The following is a 21,143-nucleotide window of genomic DNA, read 5'->3' on the forward strand; positions in this document are numbered from 1 at the left end:
ATGAGGCCACCATCACCCTGATACCAAAACCAGACAAAGATACTACAAAAAAAGAAAATTACAGACCAATATCACTGATGAATACAGATGCAAAAATCCTCAATAAAATACTAGCAAAAAGAATCCAACAACACATTAAAAGATTCATACACCGTGATCAAGTGGGATTTATCCCAGGGATGCAAGGATTCTTCAATATACACAAATCAATCAATGTTATACACTATATTAACCAAGTGAGGAATAAAAACCATGTGATCATTTCAACAGATGCAGAAAAAGCTTTTGATAAAATTCAACACCCAGATGATTATATGCGGAGATCAGGGAAGATGGCAGAAGAGTAAGACACGGAGATCACCTTCCACCCCACAGATACACCAGTAATACATCTACACGTGGACCAACTCCTACAGAACACCTACTGAACACAGGCAGAAGACCTCAGACCTCCCAAAAGGCAAGAAACCTCCCACGTACCTGGGTAGGGCAAAAGAAAAAGAGAATAAACAGAGACTAAAGAATAGGGACGGGACCTGCACCAGCGGGAGGGAGCTGTGAAGGAGGAAAGGCTTCCACACACTAGGAAGCCCCTTCACAGGCGGAGACTGCGGGTGGCGGAGGGGGGAGCTTCGGGCCGCGGAAGAAAGCACAGCAACAGGGGTGCGGAAGGCAAAGCGGAGAGAGTCACGCACAGAGGATCGGTGCCGACCGGCACTCACCAGCCCGAGAGGCCTGTCTGCTCACCCGCCGGGGCGGGCGGGGCTGGGAGCTGAGGCTCGGGCTTCGGTCGGAGGCAGGAAGAGGACTGGGGTTGGCTGCGTGAACACAGCCTGAAGGGGTTAGTGCACCACGGCTAGCCGGGAGGGAGTCCGGGAAAAAGTCTGGACTGCCGAAGAGGCAAGAGACTTTTTCTTCCCTCTTTGTTTCCTGGTGCGAGAGGAGAAGGGATTAAGAGCGCTGCTTAAAGGAGCTCCAGAGATGGGTGTGAGCTGCGGCTAACAGCGCGGTCCCCAGAGACAGGCATGAGACGCTAAGGCTGCTGCCGCCGCCACCAAGAAGCCTGTGTGCGAGCACAGGTCAATATCCACACCTCCCGTCCGGGGAGCCTGTGCAGCCCGCCACTGCCAGGGTCCCGGGATCCAGGGACAACTTCTCCGGGACGGTGCGCCTCAGGCTGGTGCAGCGTCACAATGGCCTCTGCCGCTGCAGGCTCGCCCCGCCTCCGTACCCCTCCCTCCCCCGCGGCCTGAGTGTGCCAGAGCCCCCGAATCAGCTGCTTCTTTAACCCCGTCCTGTCTGAGCGAAAAACAGACGCCCTCCGGCGACCTACACGCAGAGGCGGGGCCAAATCCAAAGCTGAGCCCCTGGAGCTGTGCGAACAAAGAAGAGAAAGGGAAATCTCTCCCAGCAGCCTCAGAAGCAGCGGATTAAAGGTCCACAATCAACTTGATGTACCCTGCATCTGTGGAATACATGAATCATCCCAACGAATCATCCCAAATTGAGGAAGTGGACTTTGAGAGCAAGATTTATGATTTTTTCCCCTTTTCCCCTTTTTGTGAGTGTGTATGTGTATGCTTCTGTGTGAGATTTTGTCTGTATAACTCTGCTTCCACCATTTGTCCTAGGGTTCTATCCGTCCGTTTTTTGTTCTTTAAAAAAATTTTTTTTCTTAATAATTATTTTTAATTATTTTATTTTATCTTCTTTCTTTCCTTCCTTCCCTCCTCCCTCCCTCCTTTCTTTCTTCCTTCCTTCCTTCCTTTCTACTTTTTCTCACTTTTGTTCTGAACCATGTGGATGAAAGGCTCTTGGTGCTACAGCCAGGAATTAGTGCTGAGTCCCTGAGGTGGGAGAGCCAACCTCAGGACACTGGTCCACAAGAGACCTCCCAGCTCCATATAATATCAAACGGCAAAAATCTCCTAGAGATCTCCATCTCAACACCAGCACCCAGCTTGACTCAAAGACCAGCAAGCTACAGTGCTGGACATCCTATGCCAAACAACTAGCCAGACAGGAACACAACACCACCCATCAGCAGAGAGGCTGCCTAAAATCATAATAAGTCCACAGACACCCCAAAACACACCACCAGATGTGGACCTGCCCACCAGAGAGACAAGATCCAGCCTCATCCACCAGAACACAGGCACTAGTCCCCTCCACCAGGAAACCTACACAACGGCAACTACGAACCTGCAGCCTGTGAAAAGGAGACCCCAAACACAGTAAGATAAGCAAAATGAGAAGACACAAAAACACACAGCAGATGAAGGAGCAAGATAAAAACCCACCAGACCTAACAAATGAAGAGGAAATAGGCAGTCTACCTGAAAAAGAATTCAGAATAATGATAGTAAAGATGATCCAAAATCTTGGAAACAGAATAGAGAAAATGCAAGAAACATTTAACAAGGACCTAGAAGAACTAAAGATGAAACAGCAATGGGGAACAACACAATAAGTGAAATTAAAAATACTCTAGGTGGGATCAATAGCAGAATAACTGAGGCAGAAGAATGGATAAGTGACCTGGAAGATAAAATAGTGGAAATAACTACTGCAGAGCAGAATAAAGAAAAAAGAATGAAAAGAACTGAGGACAATCTCAGAGACCTCTGGGACAACATTAAACACACCAACATTCAAATTATAGGGATTCCAGAAGAAGAAGAGAAAAAGAAAGGGACTGAGAAAATATTTGAAGAGATTATAGTTGAAAACTTCCCTAATATGGGAAAGGAAATAGTTAATCAAGTCCAGGAAGCACAGAGAGTACCATAGAGGACAAACCCAAAGAGAAATACGCCAAGACACATATTAATCAAACTGTCTCAAATTAAATACAAAGAAAACATATTAAAAGCAGCAAGGGAAAACCAACAAATAACACACAAGGGAATCCCCATAAGGTTAACAGCTGATCTTTCAGCAGAAACTCTGCAAGCCAGAAGGGACTGGCAGGACATATTTAAAGTGATGAAGGAGAAAAACCTGCAACTAAGATTACTCTACCCAGCAAGGATCTCATTCAGATTTGATGGAGAAATTAAAACCTTTACAGACAAGCAAAAGCTGAGAGAGTTCAGCACCACCAAACCAGCTTTACAACAAATGCTAAAGGAACTTCTGTAGGTAAGAAACACAAGAGAAGGAAAAGACATACAATAACGAACCAAAAACAATTAAGAAAATGGGAATAGGAACATACATATCGATAATTACCTTAAATGTCAATGGACTAAATGCTCCCACCAAAAGACACAGATTGGCTGAATGGATACAAAAACAAGACCTATATATATGCTCTCTACAAGAGACCCACTTCAGACCTAGGGACACATCCAGACTGAAAGTGAGGGGATGGAAAAAGATATCCCATGCAAATGGAAATCAAAAGAAAGCTGGACTGGCAATTCTCATATCAGACAAAGTAGACTTTAAAATAAAGACTATTACAAGAGGCAAAGAAGGACACTACATAATGATCAAGGGATCAATCCAAGAAGAAGATATAACAATTGTAAATATTTATGCATCCAATATAGGAGCACCTCAATACATAAGGAAAATACTAACAGCAATAAAAGGGGAAATCGACAGTAACACATTCATAGTAGGAGACTTTAACACCCCACTTTCACCAATGGACAGATCATCCAAAATGAAAATATATAAGGAAACACAAGCTTTACATGATACGTTAAACAAGATGGACTTAATTGATATTTATAGGACATTCCATCCAAAAACAACAGAATACACATTTTTCTCAAGTGCTCACGGAACATTCTCCAGGATAGATCATATCTTGGGTCACAAATCAAGCCTCAGTAAATTTAAGAAAATTGAAATTGTATCAAGTATCTTTTCCGACCACAACGCTATGAGACTAGATATCAATTTCAGGAAAAGATCTGTAAAAAATATGAACACGTGGAGGCTAAACAATACACTACTTAATAACGAAGTGATCACTGAAGAAATCAGAGAGGAAATAAAAAAATGCCTAGAGAAAAATGACAGTGGAGACACAACGACCCAAAACCTATGGGATGTAGCAAAAGCAGTTCTCAGAGGGAAGTTTATAGCAATACAATCCTACCTTAAGAAACAGAATACATCTCAAATAAAAAACCTAACCTTGCACCTAAAGCAATGAGAGAAAGAAGAACAAAAAACCCCCAGAGTTAGCAGAAGGAAAGAAATCATAAAGATCAGATCAGAAATAAATGAAAAAGAAATGAAGGAAACGATAGCAAAGATCAATAAACATAAAAGCTGGTTCTTTGAGAAGATAAATAAAATTGATAAACCATTAGCCAGCCTCATCCAGAAAAAAAGGGAGAAGACTCAAACCAATAGAATTAGAAATGAAAAAGAAGAAGTAACAACTGACACTGCAGAAATACAAAAGATCATGAGAGATTACTACAAGCAACTCTATGCCAATGAAATGGACAACCTGGAAGAAATGGACAAATTCTTAGAAATGCATAACCTGCCAAGACTGAATCAGGAAGAAAGAGAAAATATGAACAGACCAATCACAAGCACTGAAATTGAAACTGTGATTAAAAGTCTTCCAACAAACAAAACCCCAGGACCAGATGGCTTCACAGGCGAACTCTATCAAACATGTAGAGAAGAGCTAACACCTATGCTTCTCAAACTCTTCCAAAATATAGCAGAGGGAGGAACACTCCCAAACTCATTCTACGAGGCCACCATCACCTTGATACCAAAACCAGACAAGGATGTCACAAAGAAAGAAAACTACAGGCCAATATCGCTGATGAACATAGATGCAAAACTCCTCAAGAAAATACTAGCAAACAGAATCCAACAGCACATTAAAAGGATCATACACCATGATCAAGTGGGGTTTATTCCAGGAATGCAAGGGTTCTTCAATACACGCAAATCAATCAACGTGATACACCATATCAACAAACTGAAGGATAAAAACCATATGATCATCTCAATAGATGCACAAAAAGCTTTTGACAAAATTCAACACCCATTTATGATAAAAACTCTGAAGAAAGTAGGCATACAGGGAACTTTCCTTAACATAACAAGGGCCATATATGACAAACTTACAGCCAACAGCGTCCTCAAGTGAAAAACTGAAAGCATTTCCACTAAGATCAGGAAAAAGACAAGGTTGCCCACTCTCACCACTCTTATTCAACATAGTTTGGCAAGTTTTAGCCATGGTAATCAGAGAAAAAAGGAAATAAAAGGAATCCAAATTGGAAAAGAAGAAGTGAAGCTGTCACTGTTTGCAGATGACATGATACTATACATAGAGAATCCTAAAGATGCTACCAGAAAACGACTAGAGGTAATCAATGAATTTGGTAAAGTAGCAGGATACAAAATCAATGCACAGAAATGTCTGGCATTCCTATACACTAATGATGAAAAATCTGAAAGTGAAATCAAGAAAACACTCCCATTTACCACTGCAACAAAAAGAATAAAATATCTAGGAATAAACCTACCTAAGGAGACAAAAGACCTGTATGCAGAAAATTATAAGACACTGATGAAGGAAATTAAAGATGATAGAAATAGATGGAGAGATATACCATGTTCTTGGACTGGAAGAATCAACATTGTGAAAATGACTCCACTACCCAAAACAATCTACAGATTCAATGCAATCCCTATCAAACTACCACTGGCATTTTTCACAGAACTAGAACAAAAAGTTTCACAATTTGTATGGAAACACAAAAGACCCCGAATAGCCAAAGCAATCTTGAGAGCGAAAAACGGAGCTGGAGGAATCAGGCTCCCAGACTATACTACAAAGCTACAGTAATCAAGACAGTATGGTACTGGCACAAAAACAGAAAGATCAATGGAACAGGATAGAAAGCCCAGAGATAAACCCACGCACATATGGTCACCTTATCTTTGATAAAGGAGGCAGGAACGTACAGTGGAGAAAGGACAGCATCTTCAATAAGTGGTGCTGGGAAAACTGGACAGGTACATGTAAAAGTATGAGATTAGATCACTCCCTAACACCATACACAAAAGTAAGCTCAAAATGGATTAAAGACCTAAATGTAAGGCAAGAAACTATCAAACTCTTAGAGGAAAACATAGGCAGAACACTCTATGACATAAATCACAGCAAGATCCTTTTTGACCCACCTCCTAGAGAAATGGAAATAAAAACAAAAATAACGAAATGGGACCTAATCAAACTTCAAAGCTTTTGCGCAGCAAGGGAAACCATAAACAAGACCAAAAGACAACCCTCAGAATGGGAGAAAATATTTGCAAATGAAGCAACTGACAAAGGATTAATCTCCAAAATTTACAAGCAGCTCATGCAGCTCAATAACAAAAAAACAAACAACCCTATCCAAAAATGGGCAGAAGACCTAAATAGACATTTCTCCAAAGAAGATATACAGACTGCCAACAAACACATGAAAGAATGCTCAACATCATTAATCATTAGAGAAATGCAAATTAAAACTACAATGAGATATCACCTCAAACCAGTCAGAATGGCCATCATCAAAAAATCTAGAAACAATAAATGCTGGAGAGGGTGTGGAGAAAAGGTAGCACTCTGGCACTGCTGGTGGGAGTGTGAATTGGTACAGCCACTACAGAGAGCAGTATGGAGGTTCCTTAAAAAACTACAAATAGATCTACCATATGACCCAGCAATCCCACTACTGGGCATATACCCTGAGAAAACCATAATTCAAAAAGAGTCATGTACCAAAATGTTCACTGCAGCTCTATTTACAATATCCCAGAGATGGAAACAACCTAAGTGTCCATCATCGGATGAATGGATAAAGAAGATGTGGCACATATATACAATGGAATATTACTCAGCCATAAAAAGAAACGAAATTGAGCTATTTGTAATGAGGTGGATAGACGTAGAGTCTGTCATACAGAGTGAAGTAAGTCAGAAAGAGAAAGACAAATACCGTATGCTAACACATATATATGGAATTTAAGAAAAAAAATGTCATGAAGAACCTAGGGGCAAGACGGGAATAAAGACACAGACCTAGTAGAGAATGGACTTGAGGATATGGGGAGGGGGAAGGGTAAGCTGTGACACAGCAAGAGAGTGACACGGACATATATACACTACCAAACGTAAAATAGATAGCTAGTGGGAAGCAGCTACATAGCACAGGGAGATCAGCTCGGTGCTTTGTGACCACCTAGAGGGGTGGGATAGGGAGGGTGGGAGGGAGGGAGACGCAAGAGGGAAGAGATATGGGAACATATGTATGTGTATAACTGATTCACTTTGTTATAAAGCAGAAACTAACACAACAATGTAAACCAATTATACTCCAATAAAGATTAAAAAAAAAAAAAGGAAATGATTATATGCAAAACAGTCTGCCAAAGTGTGGTATAAAACACCTGGCATACCATAACCTATTCTATTCCATTAATCATTACTCAGCCCCTAGATTAGTGACCTTCAAAAAAAAAAAATTCAACACCCATTTATGATAAAAACTCTCCAGAAAGTGGGCATGGAGGGAACCTACCTCAACATAATAAAGGCCATATATGACAAACCCACAGCAAACATCATTCTCAATGGTGAAAAACTGAAAGCATTTCCTCGAAGATCAGGAACAGGACAAGGATGCCCACTCTCGCCACTATTATTCAACAGAGTTTTGGAAGTCCTAGCCATGAGAATCGGAGAAGAAAAAGAAATAAAGGGAATCCAAATCGGAAAGAAGAAGTAAAACTGTCACTGTTTGAAGATGACATGATACTATACATAAAGAATCCTAAAGATGCCACCAGAAAACCACTGAAGCTAATCAATGAATTTGGTAAAGTTGCAGGATACAAAATTAATGCACAGAAATCTCTTACATTCCTACATCCTAATGAAAAATCTGAAAGAGAAATTAAGGAAACACTCCCATTTGCCACTGCAACAAAAAGAAAATACCTAGGAATAAACCTACCTAGGGAGACAAAAGACCTGTATGCAGAAAAGTATAAGGCACTGATGAAAGAAATTAAAGATGACACCAACAGATGGAGATATATACCATGTTCTTGGACTGGAAGAATCAATACTGTGAAAATGACTATACTACCCAAAGCAATCTACAGATCCAATGCGATACCTATCAAATTACCAATGGCATTTTTTACAGAACTAGAACAAAAAATTTCACAATTGGTATGGAAACACAAAAGACCCCGAATAGCCAAAGCAGTCTTGAGGGAAAAAAACAGAGCTGGAGGAATCAGACTCCCTGACTTCAGACTATACTACAAAGCTACAGTAATGAAGACAATATGGTACTGGCACAAATACAGAAATATAAATCAATGGAACAAGATAGAAAGCCCAGAGGTAAACCCACGCACCTATGGTCAACTAATCTATGACAAAGGAGGCAAGGATATACAATGGAGAAAAGACAGTCTCTTCAATAAGTGGTGCTGGGAAAACTGGACAGCCACGTGTAAAAGAATGAAATTAGAACACTCCCTAACACCATACACAAAAATAAACTCAAAATGGATTCAAGACCTAAATGTAAGGCTGGACAATATAAAACTCTTAGAGGAAAACATAGGAAGAACACTCTTTGACATAAATCACAGCAAGATCTTTTTTGATCCACCTCCTAGAGTAATGGAAATAAAAACAAAAATAAAGAAATGGGACCTAATGAAACTTCAAAGCTTTTGCACAGCAAAGGAAACCATAAACAAGACGAAAACACACCCTCTCAGAATGGGAGAAAATATTTGCTAACGAATTAACGGACAAAGGATTAATCTCCAAAATATATAAACAGCTCATGTAGCTCAATATTAAAAAAAAACAACCCAATCCAAAAATGGCAGAAGCCCTAAGTAGACATTTCTCCAAGGAAGACATACCAATGGCCAAGAAGCACATGAAAAGCTGCTCAACATCACTAATTATTAGAGAAATGCAAATCAAAACTACAATGAGGTATCACGTCACACCAGTTAGAATGGGCATCATCAGAAAATCTACAAACAACAAATGCTGGAGAGGGTGTGGAGAAAAGGGAACCCTGTTGCACTGTTGGTGGGAATGTAAATTGATACAGCCACTATAGAGAACAGTATGGAGGTTCCTTAAAAAACTAAAAATAGAATTACCATATGATCCAGCAATCCCACTACTGGGCATATACCCTGAGAAAACCATAATTCAAAAAGACGCATGCAACCCAATGTTCATTGCAGCACTATTTACAATAGCCAGGTCATGGGAGCAACCTAAATGCCCACTGACAGACGAATGGATAAAGATGATGTGGTACATATATGCAATGGAATATTACTCAGCCATAAAAAGGAATAAAATTGGGTCCTTTGTACTAACGTGGATGGATGTAGAGATTGTCGTACAGAATGAAGTAAGTGAGAAAAGGAAAAACAAATATCGTATATTAACACATATATGTGGAACCTAGAAAAATGGTACAGATGAACTGGTTTGCAGGGCAGAAATTGAGACACAGATGTAGAGAAGAAACGTTTGGACACCAAGGGGGGAAAGCCGCGGTAGGGTAGTGGTGGTGGTGTGAGGAATTGGTTGATTGGGCTTGACATGTATACACTGATGTGTATAAAATGGATGACTAATTTAAAAAATAAAAAATAAAAAAAATTTAGGTGCATCATTAAAAAAATGCAAAAGCCATTCCTTTAATAACCTTTAAATAACCTGGGCTCATATCCCAGCTCCACCACTTATTAAGTGTGATCAAGTTAATCAAAGAGCTCTGGGATCAATTTCAATGGCGCTTTTAATAATCCTTTAAAAGCCATTCTTAGTAATACGTTTAAAAAAATGTAAAGCCACTGGCTGTAATTTGCCAAGCCCTGGTCTCAAGAAGGCAAATATAGGGTTAGGAGGCTTCTGCAATCATGCAGAGCTGACAAAGGTAAACCAAGTACAGGCAGTGAGAACAGAGGCCAGTGGAGGGTGAAAGAGTCACTGAAGAGTGTGAACAATCTAGAAATACAGGCAGATCTCGCTTTATCGTGCTTTGCTTTCTTGTGCTTCGCAGATACTGCATTTTTTTATAAACTGAAGATTTGAGGCAACCCCACGTGGAGCAAGTCTATTGGTGCCATTTTTCCAATAGCATTTGCTCATTTCGTGTCTCTGTGTCACGTTTTGGTAATTTTTGCAATGTTTCAAACTTCTTCCTCATTCTTATATTTGTTATGTTGATATATGATCAGTGATCTTTGATGTTACTACTGTGACTTACTGAAGGCTCAGATGATGGTTAGCATTTTTAGCAAGAAAGTATTTTTAGATTAAGGTATATAGATTGGTTTTTAAGACACATTGCTATCACATACTTAACCGTCTACAGTACAGAGTAAACACAACTTTTATATGTACTGGGTAACCAAAAAAAAAAAAAATTGACTTGCTTTATTGTAATACCTGCTTTATCATGGTGATCTGGAACTGAACCCACAATATCTCCAAGGTATGCCTGTATTTTGGCTTGGAAAGTTGGATGGTTGGGGGTACTCTTTACTGAGATAAGGATTCAGGAGTTTAGTTTTAGAGATATTGATTGACCTTTTTGTGGGGCATCTGGGTTAGGATGCCTAGTAGACAACTGTACATCTGAGTCAGAAGAGAGATGTGCTCTGTGCTAGATACAGGAGAAACCATCAGCATACAGAGGAGTCCTGGAGCCACGGGATCACTTGTGTATACAGAGTGAGGCTCCTAAGCGGGGTAGCTAAGAGGTGGGTAGAGGAAGAGGAATCCACAGAGATGCTGAGAAAGAATAACCAGAGAAGTAAGAAGCAAGCCAAGCGTGTGTGGTTTCTAAAGCAGCAAGAAAGTGTTTTTCGGAAGAAGGGCTCAGCCTGCATAGAATGCTGCTGAGAGCTCAGATTAGCTAAGGCATGTTTTGAGAGACAACTTTCTTCTTTTTCAACAAACAAGAAATAACTTTTTGGTGGGGTGGGGAGGGGGCTTTACCCAAGAGGAGTGTATATGTTACATGCGGTCTTAGAATGTGAGGTGGGCAAATAGAAGCAACTCCATAATGAACTGAGTGGAAATATTAGGCAGGATTTAAAAAACTCATAATTAACAACCTTGGAGGGGGACCTAAAGTAGCCTTCTATATGTGAAATATTTCTAGGTTATAAATTGCCAGTAGAGGGCTATAAGAGTAATGTTTTCAAACCACTCAGGTGCCAGTAATGCACTAGGACCGTGGAGTGAGGCTAGAATACTCGTCTTCTGGTGGCTTTTGCAGGCAGCAATATGGTGGAACCAGTCAATTACAGATGCACACGAACTACATGGACTCAGCAATGAAAGCAAAGGGACAACAAAGCAGAGTTCTGTTTTCTCAATCAACTGGCACACAGCCCTGAAAAGCACTTTCTAACTCACCCCCGATGGCTATGCTGCAAAGTCCAGTCCTGCTTCTTTGTTCTCTGGATGAACAAGGTAGCCACACTTAGTTATCTTAACCTCTAGCCATCCAGAATTTTTCCAGAAAATTGGCAGATTTGGAGTCTGTTAGCTTCCACCATGTCTGCTCCCTCCACACATGGGCACTTCGCAGTCTCTCTCAAATCCCAGGCTCAGGGTGAACGTGAGTATGTGGGTTGGTGGGAATCTGGGAAGGAGGCACGGGGATGGGAGAGTGCTTGGAATTCCTAAGTGTCATTTAGGCATGGAGTTCTGTCTGTCTCTCCCACATCTTTTAACAGAACAAATAGAAGTGCCTAATTCGACTCTGAGGTTCACCTTCCCCCATTTTTCTCTCCTAGCTCTTCTAAAAGGTGGTCCTTGAACCACCGATCTCAGAGCCACCTGTAGTGCTTGTTAAAATGCAAATGACAGAAAGAAGATGTGGTGCCTATATACAATGGAATATTACTCAGCCATTAAAAAGAATGAAATAATGCCATTGCAGCAACATGGATGGACCTGGAGATTATCATACTAAGTGAAGTAACTCAGAGAAAGAAATATCATATGATATCACTTATATGCAGCATGTAAAAAAAAAGATACAAAGGAACTTATTTACAAAACAGAAACAGACTCATAGACTTAGAGAACGAACTTATGGTTACGAGCGGGGAAGGGTGGGGGGTAGGGATAGATTGGTAGTTTGGGATTGACATAAACACACTGATTTATTTAAAATAGATAACCAACAAGGAGCTACTGTATAGCACAGGGAACTCTGCTCAATAGTCTGTAATAACCTAAACGGGAAAAGAACTTGAAAAAGAGTAGATACATATATAGGTATAACTGAATCACTTTGTGGTACACCTGAAACTAACACAACATTGTTAATCAGCTATACTCCAATATAGAAATAAATAAATAAATAAAGTTGAGTTTGGATTTAGTGCAAAAAAATGCAAATGATGGGACCCTACTGTAGAAAGAGTTTCTGGGGTAGGGTAGGATGTGGGTGTCTCCATTTCTAACAAGTTCCTGGCAATTATTATGTACACTGAATTTGGGAACCCCTCCTCTATCCCCTTTTTATTTTTTATTATTATTTTTTAAAATTTATTTATTTATTTCTGGCTGCATTGGGTCTTCGTCACTGCGTGCGGGCTTTCTCTAGTTGCGGTGAGTGGGGGGCTACTCTTGGTTGTGGTGCACCATCTTCCCATTGTGGTGGCTTCTCTGGTTGCGGAGCATGGGCTCTAGGTGCGCGGCTTTCAGTAGTTGTGGCTCGCAGGCTCTAGAGCGCAGGCTCAGTAGTTGTGGCGCATGGGCTTAGTTGCTCTGCGGCATGTGGGATCTTCCCAGACTAGGGCTCGAACCTGTGTTCCCTGCATTGGCAGGTGGATTCTTAACCACTGTGCCACCAGAGAATCCCGTATCCCCTTTTTAAAGTTTAGAATTTTTAAGAGAAGTATTGTGACCATTGGAGTTTAAAAAAAAACTTGAGGCTCAAAAGTTACTGTATCCTCTATTAGCCTTTCAGTGTACCTTAGTTTCTGAAGAGCAGAGACCTCTCCTTATTTATGATCTCACTTTCTGGCACTCATCACTGTACCTAATGCCCAAGAGATACTTGGGGAGTTGAAGGGATGATTGCAAAGGGCCCCTTATAGCCCCCCAGCTTCTACTCATGCTCCTCTGAAATACACTCACCACAAAGTAGCCAGTGTGCGTCTATAAAAATGGAAATTAGATCATTTGACATTCCTGATTAATATCCTCCAAAATCTCCCTGTGGTGCTCAGGCTAAAACCTCAACTCCTCATCCTGGTCTCTGGTTGACCCCATGGCCTCATCCCATATCACCTCTACCTTCAGCCTGCCACACTCCAGCCAAATGAGCTTCTTTTGGGTTCTTTCAACACAATAAACTCATTTTCACTTTAGGGGTTTTGCACTGTTTTTCCCTTGCCCAGGAATGCTCTTCCTTCTGATGTCGTATTGTTGGACACTGGTCATCATTCAGCTTTTGTCTTCCAGGTCACCTCCTCAGAGTACCCATCTAATGTGGTCACCAGATCATTGCTTATCAAAGCTCTGTTTCATTTTCTGCCCAGCACTTATCACCATCTGATATTTTTGTGTCCTTTTCTGTGTTTATTGTCTTGCTTCACACTCACTCATTAATTCATTCACTGTTTATTTAGTACCTGTGTAGTGCCAGCTACTCTTTCCAGCACTAGGGACACAGCAGTAAAGAAAGCCTCTACCCTAATGGACAGGCCATCAGTGCATAAATATATAATATGTCAAATGATGATAAAATTCTGTGAATAAAATAGAGTTGACGGGTTACAGAATGATGCAGAGTGCTCCTTTAGCTAGAATGATCAGGAAAGATCTTTCTGATGTGTGCCAGTTCAGCAGATATCTAAATGTATGTAAAGTGCAAGAGAACACGGACTTCTGTTTCATTCATCACAATATCCTAGCAAGTAGGTGTATATCTGGCATATGATAGGTAGATTAATAAATATTTATGGAATGAATAAATATGCATACCCCTCTCTTAGCATTTAAACACTGCATTTACTTCTCTGGATTCCAAACTAGCCTTTGAGTTGCATTGACAGGAAATGAGTCTCCTTTTCCTCCATCCTTCATATCTAACATAGGGGCTGGCTCAGAGTAAGCATGGGAAGGTTTGTGAAATAAGGGAAGACGTACGGATTAAGAAGAACCAGTCTGTCGTAAAACACTTAGGGACATCCTGTAAACGATTGCTTAAGAAGTTGACATGTGCTTCTAAGAATGATGTGAATTCATTTTAACTAGTAAGTTATATATCTGATGAGATGCAGTACTATCTGAATTGTTAGTGATTCTTTCTGAAAACCAATTTCTTTCAAATCAAGCTTTGGCATATTTAAAAGCCAAGAAGTAATAGACTTCAGTCACTTTCTTTCTACCTTGACCTATCTTGCTGGCTCAGGCTATTTAGAGTATACTTTAATATATCTGCAAAGTCCTACAGACCAATAGCCAACTGAAGCTTGCAGACTCTTTCAGAAAGATGGATTTGGGCACTAAACAAAAACAGACTAACTGAACTGTAACCCCGGGCATTTCAGCACTTCTCTGTTTGAATATTAATAAGCATTTCGGAACCGTTACCAGACGCACTAATGATGACAAGCAATGAAACCCAACACAAAAGAGGTCACCAACAACCATAGCAGAGCCGTCCCAATGGCAATTCTGTGCCTTCTGTGTGCTCTGTACAGATGCATCCATTTTATTTTCTGAAACTCCACTTGGACAACTGCATAGAAGAGTAAGCTCCAGCCATACTTCTTACTGGCTAGCTAAGTAAAATGGAAAAATTATGATGTCAAGGATCAGAAACAGAAATCTCTTATTTTTCCCTACCACGTGCCATTAACTTGCTTTAAAAAGCTCTGTTGAGGCTAGATCTGGAAAAAAGTCTTGAGAGTGGCAAGAATTGTAATACTGTTTGCTCGTGGCCCCCATGTGCTTTCTTTCTGAATGTTACCCTCCACTGCCACTCTCACCAATGTCCTGGTGACTCAAGACCTAGGATTTGCCCTCTGCTGTCCTAGGCCTACAACTTTTCATATCTTTAGCACCTGGCTGCTATGTTTCTTTTCTTTAGCAAGATTCTGTTGAAACTTCTTCATCTTAAAGCCATTGGACTCTCAATGCCCATTAAGGTGAAAATTAAAAGGCAAAAGTCATATTTCTAAGCAGTATTTCAAGAATTATTGATATCCTTGAGATTACTAGGCCAAAAAATTGTTCACTGATCAAAGAAGTACTTGGAAAACACTGAATACTATATCATCCACTTGGAAAGTCACAACACATGTTGGACTGCTTAAAGGAGTTAAAAAAAAACATGGAAAAACCAAAATCATTTTCACCTGGGGGTTAGTTAAATACATTCAAGAACAGTAGGAAAAAGGTGATACAGACCCCTTCCTACTACTCTGAAATGTTTCCTAGACATGTTGTTGAATAAAAATCAAGTCAAACTTCTAACCATGAGTAACTTCCCATTAAAAACACAAATCCTATGTGTGTATGTGTTTTATATATAATACAAAAAAAATATATAAAAATTCCAAAAGGATGTATACCGAATTATTAAGACTGACAGCCTCTCGGGAATAGGATTGAGGGCATGAAGGAGACCTGCACTCTTACTATACATACGCAGGTATTATTTGAATTGTTTTATAGCCTCTTCGTTGCTTTTATAATAAAAAAAGAAAAAAATCAAATACTATATTAAAAAATATAAGTAAAGTCCAGCAGTAAATACCGCTGTTTAGCTTTAAGCGAGCATGTCTCAAACTCATGTGATTGATGAATCCCTGTTTTGTGGACCACTTGGAAACAACCTGTATGACAAATTTTGAAATTACTGTGCTCAAGGCTCTCCCCACTCTCCACCAACGTATGGGTTTTAACCTTCTGTGGCCTTCTACAAATGAGTGAAGGGTGCAGATCAGAGATTATCTGCTACAACCCCCCTCATTTTTAAAACGAAAGGATTAAGGCCATGGAAAGTAAAGGACAAGACCAGCCCGAAGCCCTCAATCCTCATCTAACTCCCTCCACATCTTTCCTGTAGTCACCAGTGACCCATGGGCCCTGATCCTTGGATTTCATAATCTCCAGCACTCAAGGAAGTTGTCAGGACCCCTGAGGAAACCATGGCCTCAATATTCTCCCTGCGGTTCCGGGCAGAGCAGAGTCCTAATCATCCCCTCCCCCATCTCCAATGGCCTGTCTTGATGTACAGCTTTTAGGAGGAAATAGTCACTATGTGAAAGAAGGGATCCTGGAAGAAGCTGGTAGAAAACAGCAGGGATCTTGAGATAACTTGGTATCCCTGGTGAAGTACAGGAGATACATGCAAACATCAACTTAGTCATTCAAAACAGCATGAGCTTGAGTTGGCAGAACTGGGTTTGAATCTGCTCTCTTGGTTCTGCCGTTTACTAGCAATTTAACATTGGTCAACTTCCTTAATTATGGTGAGCCTCGGTTTCCTCATCTCTGAAATAGGGATATCAGTTCATATGTTAACAGAGATGATGGCTATGGAAGTTGCTAGCATGGGGGCACAATATCTGGAGTTAGTCAAGAAATGTTAATTCCCATCTTTTCCCTCACACAGCCAACCGCTACCCCCTTTGATCTCAATAACACCAATCTCGGGCAATAGGCCAGGGGATATGAATGCAACAGTTTCTACACTTGAGAAACCGACTGGCTGGTGGAAGGCATGGCATGATTTGGGCACAACAGGTGTGACAGGTACAGTCACAGAGGTGAGTTCCAGTGCAGCATGCACCTGGGCACCAGGGTACCACTTTCAATCAGCGCCCATCATCCTGGGGGTCTGATGCCGGAGGTGCCTCTCTCCCCAGTGGCCTCAAGGGGAGTTACCGCAACTTTGGCCCGACCCACAAATTCCTTACAAAGATTTCTGGAAAAAACTGCAGGGATCATAGCAGTTAAGCTGATCAAGGAAAGTATAAGCTGGGGAGGACCAAGAAGCAAACAAGAGGAGAGGTTACCACCATAGGCTCTCAAAACATAGTGCGTTCAGTCCTTGTCTCCAGTGCTTCTGTGTGGGTGCCTCAGCTTTTTAATTACTGATGTGGTAACAACAGTACTTACCCCATAGGGTTTTTTTTTTTTTTTTAAGATTAAACAAGATAATATTACCTTTAAAGCACTGAGCACAGTGTCAAAGAAAAAATACTTAGTATTGTTATTAAAACTATTTGATCTGTAAGTGCTCAGGCTGAGAGGCAATATTATTGACATTTCAAAAGCACAAAAGGTGTGGGCAGGACGGACAAAGTCATGTTTGTTCATCAAGTCTCGGAAGAGGAGACAGAACTACTCTTTGGAATCAAGTCAACTTGACATAGAGTCCTCAGTCTGGTCCTTACTAAAGTGCGACCTTGGGTGAGCTGCTGAACCTCAATTTTCTATGTGAAACTGGAGGATAATGTCAATCTTGTAGATTGACTGTCAGAAGAACAAATGCAGTAACATCTAAATAAACCTGGCACCCTGCCTGGCACAATAAATCCTGCCACCTTTCCTTCCTCACTCAAAGCTACCAAGCCAGTGAAGAGGATTAGCTGAACAATAGTATTTCAAAGTAGATTTAATGAACAGAGCATGCTCCATGGATTCAGAGAAGATAAAAAGTTAAAATGAGGACTTTGGGCCAGAGGACCTTAAAGGTTCCTCCCTTATCCATGGACTGTGATTCTTCTATTCGCTGCCCATCTTATTTTTTCACACATTTTGGCTCTGCCACCTAATAAATGTGATCTTTAGCAAGTTGCTAGACTGGTTTCCTCTTCCGTAAAGTGTGGATAAAAATTATACCTACTTCTTAGGGCCACTGTTAGAAGTCAGTAAGATAAAGCACATAAAGAGTTTACACTTGGGGCTTCCCTGGTGGCGCAGTGGTGGAGAGTCCGCCTGCCGATGCAGGGGACGCGGGTTCGTGCCCCGGTCCGGGAAGATCCCACATGCCGCGGAGCGGCTGGGCCCGTGAGCCATGGCCGCTAAGCCTGCACGTCCGGAGCCTGTGCTCCGCAACGGGAGGGGCCACAGCAGTGAGAGGCCCGCGTGCCGCAAAAAAAAAAAAGAGTTTACACTTGTCTGGGAGACAGTCACTACTCAATTAATGCCAACTATCTGTTGTCAGGGCCACTATAAAGATTAAAGAGGATGTCCATAGGAAGCATGGCATGCTGCTTGGCGCATAGGTAGTATTAAAAATAGTTATTATTATTACCTCTTCTATCACTATTGATGTTACATTATGAATGGCCACGGCCCAAGGAAACCAGTAGGTAATACATGCTGTCATCCCAGTAAAGACACATCAAAACAGAGACACCAAGAGACATTGGGATAATTCATCACAGGTCCGACTGGGAATAAAAACTTTCTGCAACAAACAGCCTTGCCCAGCCCAGACAGAGGATGGGCTCACCCACGGGGGCAGCAGTTGCCGGCTGCACTCTCTCCCCAGCCCCGGGGGACCACACACACAGAGACAGTATCCTGGTGTACAAGATGTTCAGCGGTTCACCTCACAAAATGGAAACATAGCAATGCCTTGGCCTGGAATGATATTCTTCTGCCGAAAGTTCAAAGCTATCCAGAGAGCATCTCATTAATCTTTGGGATCCTACGGGGATTGGGGTTGGTAGGCATCCTTATTATTACCTTATAAAGATGAGAACATACAGTTTAGAGAAATTAAATACCTTGTCTTTGCTTCAACAGTCTATCAGTGCCAAGAGAGGGTTGAAACCCAGGATGGGAGCAATCCCTGAGGCCCAGTGCTCTAAGCCCGACCCTTGGAAACACCTTGAAGGAAGAATGAAGAGGGTGTCTCCCACACAGTGTGGCCCCTTGCCCGTCCCTCCCAGACCGCGGTAGCTGCAAAGCTCACCTGTCGCTGAACTGAACCTCTTCTCCGTTCCGGGCCCAGCTGATGGTAGGCCTTGGGTTGCCTATGGCCTCGCAGTGCAGAAGCACACTCAGGGTCCCGCTGGCCAGGGCCACAGTCTGCCCGAGGTGGGTGACCACCTCGGAGGCTGAGAGCTGCTGGGCGGCTGAGATTTTGCGCAAGATGATGGGCTTCCGGTGCGGCCGGCGAGAGCTGCCCCCGCCCTCCCCAGTGGACGAGGTCCGGAGGGAGCTGCTGAAGCCAGACACGTGTTTATGAGGAGGGATGGCCACTGGGGGAATCCCCCGCTCGGACGGCTTGAGGAGCGCGTCCTGGTGCGCATCCTGGCGGCTGCGGAAGATCTCCTGGGCCAGCTGGGCCACTAGGTGCTTGCTGTAGACGTCGCGGAGCTCCTCGGGTTGCTGGGAGAGGTTCCGGAGGATGTCGTCCAGGCGCTGCTGCTCGGCCACCATGGTGAAGGGCAGGTGCAGAAGGCCCTGCTCGGCGTTCTGGTCCTCTTCTGAGGATGTGTTCCTTTCTGTGGAGTCCTGGACCTCCCAGGAGGCGAGCAGCTCTCCTGGCCAGCCCCCCTGCTCCAGCAGCCGAGAGACCAGGTCATCATAGCGGCTCCCGGCATCAGCAGGGAGGCCCCGCTTCTCGGCCTTGCTGCCATTGGAGAAGATCCCGTTCTGGTGTTTGTGGGTCTGCAGGGCCTCCTTCGGGCGGGCCTTCCTCACCGCGAGGGCCTCTTCCTCGCTCCGCAGGCTCAAGGGCCGGGCCACCAGCTTCCGGTTGCCTCCAATGAGCTTAATCACAAACTGCTCCCGGGCCGGGCCGGCCGAGCAGGCGTAGATGCCCGCATCAGAGGGCTTGAGGCGGTGGATCTTCAGGTACCCAAATGGGGCCACGGTGACGTGGGCGGAGCTGATGAGGTGCTGGCCGTCTTTCTCCCAGGTGATGAGGGGCTTGCGGAAGCGCCGCGTGGGACAGCGTACCACCACTGCGGTCTTGGGGAGCAGGTAGGCGAATCCCCCCACGATGAAGTGCAGCTTCCTCTGCCGGCGGGTCTGGATGTATACCTTCCTTGCTGCCGCGATGTGAGGACTGTGCTTAGTGGATGGCCACCCGGGCCCTGGAATGAAAGCAATGAAAGGGAAGGCAGATGGATGGAGAGAGAGAAGCGGAGAGCAGAGAAAAGGGACAGTAAGGTGCAGCGACAAGAGACAGTGAAAAGGAGAGGGCAAAGAGAAGAGAGACAGGGAGAAAAAAGGGAGAAGAGGGAAAGAAAGCACTTCGGTTTGCTTTGGGCAGGGCCTTCATTTACCACCTTCTGTTTTACGGGAGTAAATGGCTATCAGCTGTGGACCATCAAGCTGCTGCCGCAATGAAACATGGGAGAGCTAATGAGGTGCAGTGGGGCAACCTGGTATCACGCTGCTGGGGTTTTCTACCCCTAGAAGCTGAGATGCAGGGTTCTAGATGGAGGGGGATTCCAGGGGAAAGGCAGTTCCTCTCATTAAAAGGACTTGAAAAAGAAATCAGCATCATAAAAAGAGGCAGAGGACAAAGAGAAGCAGAATGGATCCCTTTTGGGTCCTGCAAAGCACCAGGGTCCCCGTATACACGGGGAAGTGTTACACCTCTAGGGATTAATATTAAACAAAACAAATCTGTTTAGTTTAAAACACTGGAGTGGCTTCACTAGTAACATGCTGACTCCAGCTTGCAGATCTCCATATGCCAGCAAGTGAACTTTGCTCTACCTCCTGCAAACTGTTTTCTCCAGCAGAGAAAAGCATCCTGCCTGGCCACGTATAATTAAGATTCCTTTCCCATCTCCAGCTGAGCTCACGAGCCTAATGCCCTCAGAGGGCTTTACTGTCTATATGCCGCTGGTCTTGGGTTCAGGAAAAGCTACTGTTCTTGCCGTCTCCCCATCCCCAGAGCTCTGACATACTCACTTGCACAGGTGGCCAGCATACAGGGCCTGATGGATGAAGAGAACGGCAGGGGCGGGCACAGGGAGGAATTGACAGTAGCTGAGACACCTGTTTTCAGCACCTTCCGGCAAATGGCACTTCGCGTCTGGGTGCCCTCCCCGCAGCTCGTGGAACACTGGTGGGAAAAGAAGGGCCCAAAGCATGTAAATTC

At 43.0% G+C, this 21,143-nt stretch overlaps 1 protein-coding gene across 7 annotated transcripts in view; it reads right to left on the bottom strand.

The window, feature by feature from the left end:
- Positions 1-21,143, bottom strand: part of ADAMTSL1 (ADAMTS like 1) — a 755,614-nt gene that overhangs the window by 149,980 nt on the left and 584,491 nt on the right. For all 7 annotated transcript variants that reach the window (XM_029201839.1, XM_029201841.1, XM_029201844.1 and 4 more), the window contains 2 exons: positions 20,954-21,107; positions 18,996-20,124 (listed from right to left, as the gene is read on the bottom strand). In XM_029201839.1, coding sequence (XP_029057672.1) covers positions 18,996-20,124; positions 20,954-21,107 — 1,283 coding nt within the window. The remainder of the gene's footprint in view (positions 1-18,995; positions 20,125-20,953; positions 21,108-21,143) is intronic.

Source organism: Monodon monoceros, unplaced genomic scaffold, assembly GCF_005190385.1.
Source record: "Monodon monoceros isolate NGI ecotype Baffin Bay Population unplaced genomic scaffold, NGI_Narwhal_1 Super_Scaffold_5, whole genome shotgun sequence".
In the NCBI taxonomy this organism is placed as follows: Eukaryota; Metazoa; Chordata; class Mammalia; order Artiodactyla; family Monodontidae; genus Monodon; species Monodon monoceros.